Consider the following 5372-nt stretch of genomic DNA (forward strand, 5'->3'; position numbering starts at 1 on the left):
TGTGGATGCAGACTTTCAAAAAGCAAATTACCTGTCCTTTGTATTCATTTTATACTCTTTCACTACAAACAAGAACAGCATACCAGAAATATAAATGCTAGATCCTTTAAGCAATAATAATAACTACTATCCTAACAAAACATATTTCTGCAAAGGATGGCAAAGTCAGGAGGGGGCAGTTCTTGTTCCATTGAGCCTGATGCTTTTATAGGAAACTGATATCTCTTTCTCATCAAACACAAGTATAGCTATAACACTGGATTTAGAGTTATCGTTCAAACCTCATACATAAACACTTTGTGGGTTATTTGCTGGCTTAGATTATATGTACCAACGCTGCTCCTCATCCATGCAAATGATGAAGAATGGGATGGCACAGAATTTATTAGGAGCAGACTTCTCTTTCTAAAAATTCTAATCCAAGTTCTATGTTGGTTATGTAAGCGAGTGTTGCTACATCATTAAAGACATCAAACCTATTGGCTCTAAAGCATTCCCTGTCAGTACACTCTTTAAAGCATGAGATTGCTATATTAAAGCATTACCTATGATAAGTGAGCGTACGGGAGAACAAAAGTCAAATCTTCTTTTGAAAAACATTTACAGTATATTCAAACTTTCTGTTCTTGTAGGTAGAAAAGGCACGCAGGCCTACCGTTTTTTCCGGATTCACTTTGATTGTTTGAAAAGGAAAGGGTAAATAAACAGCAAGCCTGAACATAGGTTTTAACTAGAAACTGAAGGTTTTAGCTGAAAACTGAAATGCATGAAAAGGATAAAGGAAAATCTGAAATTCCATATGTTCCTTGGACACAATCTAGCAACTTTTCTCAGAAATTATCATAGATTCAGAGAAAGATTTCTACTGTAAAACCATGCAGACATATCCTAGGTGAGGGGAATGAAGGAAAAGTCAAATAGACTTGCGCTAAGAAAAGACTTGCTCCCTCACTGAGAGAGGTCACAATAAACTATACCACAAGTGAACTTTGTCAGGGAGAAGCCTCTTCCTCATTAGAAATGGCTTTTAGAATGTCTGCAGAGGACAATGGGAATGAAGAACATAGTCTTTAAGACAAGATTAAGTAGCTATAGAAAAGAAGACATTTCCAAATGATTAAAACATACAGTTATAATAAATGTTTCAAATACATTAAAGATCAACATTTTAATTAATGGAAATTTGTCAATATTGTAAAATTACCATGATATTGTCTTTAAATAAAAAATTGCTTTAAATAGCTGGCACACAATTATTTTCTAATCCTTTTATTTTGACAGTGATGTACTACTATAAGTTTTCATGAATTATGCTTTTTCCAGTTTGATCCTCTTCTTTTATGCCAAAGAACTGGCCACAATCAACATCTGAAGTTGGAAAGATTAAGCTTCTGTGTTAGAAAATAGGTCGACCAATGCCTCTAGTTAATGATTGGTTCCAAAGAAATCATGGTATTGTCACTAGTGTGGCTCAGGACAACTACCTGTGACTAAGATCAGTGTAATGCACTGTTAAGAGTCTACCAGTTAAGTATTAAGCACTATTTACTAAATTAATAACTGGACTTGAGACATTTAAAAATATATATACTCAACACAATTCATTTTCCCTTGAAATTAAGCTGGAATATGATGTCAATGGCACAAAACTAGAATGAGAGGCTCTCAGATCTTGAAGGGAAGGTCCCACTATAATTGAAGTGAAATTTGACCCCCAAATCCAGTAATGGCCATGAGCATTGTCATGGGAAATTTAAAACTTTGCTTTGGCTACTTGTGCAGTAGAGGAGATGACCAGTTAAGGCACAATCCCAATTAACAATAAAACACCAGGCTGCCACAAAACCCATCAAAATAGCAGTTAGTGCAAAAGTTTACAAGTAATCGTAAATTCTTTGTGTGCTGTGAAATGGAAACAAACAAAAAACACACCTTCAAAAATCCAGTTAAATTAGCTGTTGGCTGACTTGATAAGATAGGGAGTAGCTTATTAAAAAAAATACTTAAGAACAAGTTCTCTTGAATCTTAGTATTTTAAAGAAAGCTCTATGACTCAAAACTATTATTTTAAAGGCTAACAGCAATTATTTACCAATATTAAAACTGTCATGAATTAAAACTGATTATAGAAAAACATCATCCATAAACATAATGAATTAGAAAATACAGTATATAAAAATTATACTAATGCCATATTCTTGATCAAAAAATCAAGCTCTATAAACTCTGGAAATCTTCTTGGCAATTTTTCCTATGACATAGGCAGCTAGTTTCCCACAAATCAAATTCAAGGGTCTCAACTACGATAAGAGACCATTCTTCAGCAACCGGGTGACAGCTAAGTAGTTCGGTGATTCAAGGCTGCATGTGCCCTCTCTTACCTTTCTTTTTTTTTTTTTTTAAGGCTAAAACACTATAGCAGGTACAGTGTTTCTACGGCATCAAGATTTATATCCTTTCAGGTTTACACATCTAGCTCTTCTTAAGACCAAGCTCCCATGTTAAAGGGGAAAAAAAAAGTATTGAGCCTGTTTTAAGAGACCACTAGAAACTCAAATTACTTTTTCACAGATTTTCATTTAAGAAGGCTGCATGTATAAAATGATTAAGGTATAAAACATATTATGGTTTATAATGTCATCAAACATGGTAAAATTATATATCATTATCAAACACTCTAAGTGTTTGATGTCATTTGATTACACAGAAGGCTTTTTGGCTAAAGGGCTTTTTGCTAAATGTTACAATGCCACTGTACTTTTTTCCTCCTAATTGGCTTCCAGATCACATCTACATGTCAACTCTCTAATGTCTACACAACAGATGTGTGAGTCCTATTCCAAATAGGCTACACCAGAACTTAACACAGGGAAAAAAAAATTTGAAAATGTCTTACCCCAGATATGAGAAATACTTTGCAGAAGTCCAAAACCGGCAGAATCTGTAGAAAGCTGGCAGCTTCCAATGTGTCTTGAAGGTTGTCCATATTAAGAGAAAGCTTTGCAGTATAAATGAAATCAATAATTTTCTTTAGACCGACTTTGCTCACGCCATGAAGCTTAATGCACATTAAATCTTGTTCTTTCATTCCACCTTAAATAAAAGGACATTCAATTAAATAAAGGTGGGTAATTTAATTAAGGTCAAAGTCACTTCTGTTGCTAATGAGATGCAATAAAATCAAGGAAATGTCTTATCCTGTGTAAGCATGCCTAACAGAGTTAAGCTTCCGCATATTTTGCAGTTAAAAGATACATAAAAAGGAGTTATCTCTATACTAATGGAAGTCATATATGATGCAAGTGCTTCCAAAATGTTCTCCTATCATTTTGTGTCTTTTGATGGAGAAAGATTATATTAGTGGTAGTGGTACTGAATCTCTGATGGCCAATTCAGATATATGTTTGGGAAAGAAAGGCTGTGAAATAAAGATGGACAGAAATATGACAATATACATCCAAGTCAAAAAAAAGCACCACCCATAATCGTGCCTACTGGTATATAATCCTTTTGAAACTATTTCCTCTTGTAAAGACACAGCCGGAAAGAACTGAATTTCACTTTAGAAAGAAATGGATTAAAACACAGATTTTTCACATGGTTTTCATGTGGATGCAGACTTTCAAAAAGCAAATTACCTGTGAACATAGCCTTGAAGTAATCACTAGCAGATGCCATCATGACTCTGTGCACAGGGAAGGCATCATCCGTGTCACCTGGCATCAAGGTCACATCACAAAGCAATCCTTCAAGTCGAAGCTGGTCAAAGCCCTAAAACAAGGCTATGAGGTGAGCCATTAATCCAGGTAAAATGAGTACACATAGCTCTGTATGGTAAAATTCCGTTTACATATTAATGTGGGTTCAATAGACTTGGAACAAAAAGCCAACAGAACAATTACTCGGGAGAAGAAAAAACCTGAACTGTTTCCTTGATATGCAACAATGTGTATATTATTTCAACATAGAGAAAACATAAAATTAAGACTAATTTAGATTAACAACAAATAAAGAAAGCATATGTCCTTTCACTTATTTATGCAACCATTCATTTTCACCTTATTTTGATTAAAAAAAATCATCACATACACTTGTTTTTCCACCTGCAAAATTAAGATGTTAAACTGTCTAAAGTTCCTTTCTCATAATAAATGGAAATATTTTAATAGTCCTTTTATAGTGCTTTGGGAGCTCTGGTGGTGTAGTGCCTAAGGCATTTGACTGCTAACCAGAAGACTGGCAGTTCAAACCCACCAGCTGCTTCTCAGAAGGAAGGTTGGGCGATCTACTTCTATAGTGATTCTGCCTTGGAAACCCAAGGAGGGGTTGCTATGAGTCGGGTGCGACTCGACAGCAGTGAGTGAGTTTATAGTGCTTTACACCAAGATATCATATATATATATATAGAGAGAGAGAGAGAGAGAGAGAGAGAGAGAGAGAAAGCAAGCTAGGGAATATCTGCATTAACTGCAAGATGTAAGTTCCCCTCTACCAGCTAGATTATTCCATCTCTCCGGAAAGTAGAGATTGGGCCTAAGACATCCCCATTCTCAGCATACGGCTGCTGCTTGACCAGTTATCTTTCAAGTTTCAAGTTTGGGATTTAATCATCTTTGGCAAAATGGAGCCCAGGAAGTCCCAACATGAAATATAATTGTCTTCAAATGGGAGAATTAATGGGCTAGCATCTATAGGGCTGGGGAGGGAAAGGACTCTTGTGAAAATGACTGTTGATTAGTTCTTCCAAACATTCTCTTGATGATTCCAACCAATGACAAATAGGCAGTTGTCCCTTGGGAGAAGGAAATAATTTTAAGACTATAACAGGCTGGTGAAATGCACCAAATGAGAACAAAATAAAATTTAATAATGAGACCCAGAATGAAAATTGTGGCAAATTTGAGTCTATAGCTTCAAAAATAGAAATAGTTCATTATAAAATATCACAAAGATATGCATACAAATTTATTTCTACCAATATAATAATGTAATGCAATAACAACTCATAGTAAGGACTTTTTTATCCTCTTAATATTTTAAAGATCTCAAAAAACTTTTCTTTATAAAAGTTATGCTTCACAGATTTAAAAAGCAAAAGGCACAATATACTGAAGAATGAAATTCTAGAGATATTGGTCCTATACATAAGTATAAGAGAAACCTCAGTCTAAACATCTTTTAATAATTGTTAAATGTACTTTTTAAGAAACTGCTTGAATTTACAAAAAATGGAATTTCAAAGAGATGATCGGATCCAGTCACTTACTCTCTCTCTCTCTCTGGAGAGAGAAATATTTTTATTTCCAAAATATTGATATTTTGTTGGGAGCTCTGGTGGTGTAGTGCCTAAGGCATTTGACTGCTAACCAGAA

General features: G+C 34.7%; 1 protein-coding gene across 1 annotated transcript in view; it reads right to left on the reverse strand.

Moving 5' to 3' along the window:
• The window catches only part of KLHL13 (kelch like family member 13), a 191883-nt gene that overhangs the window by 21139 nt on the left and 165372 nt on the right, over positions 1-5372 (reverse strand). The window contains exons 4-5 of the mRNA XM_042782199.1: positions 3639-3771; positions 2897-3093 (exon numbers count right to left, since the gene is read on the reverse strand). Of these exons, the coding sequence (XP_042638133.1) occupies positions 2897-3093; positions 3639-3771 (330 nt within the window). The remainder of the gene's footprint in view (positions 1-2896; positions 3094-3638; positions 3772-5372) is intronic.

Source organism: Orycteropus afer, unplaced genomic scaffold (genome assembly GCF_000298275.1).
Source record: "Orycteropus afer afer isolate SDZICR_OR568_19922 unplaced genomic scaffold, OryAfe1.0 scaffold00259, whole genome shotgun sequence".
In the NCBI taxonomy this organism is placed as follows: domain Eukaryota; kingdom Metazoa; phylum Chordata; class Mammalia; order Tubulidentata; family Orycteropodidae; genus Orycteropus; species Orycteropus afer.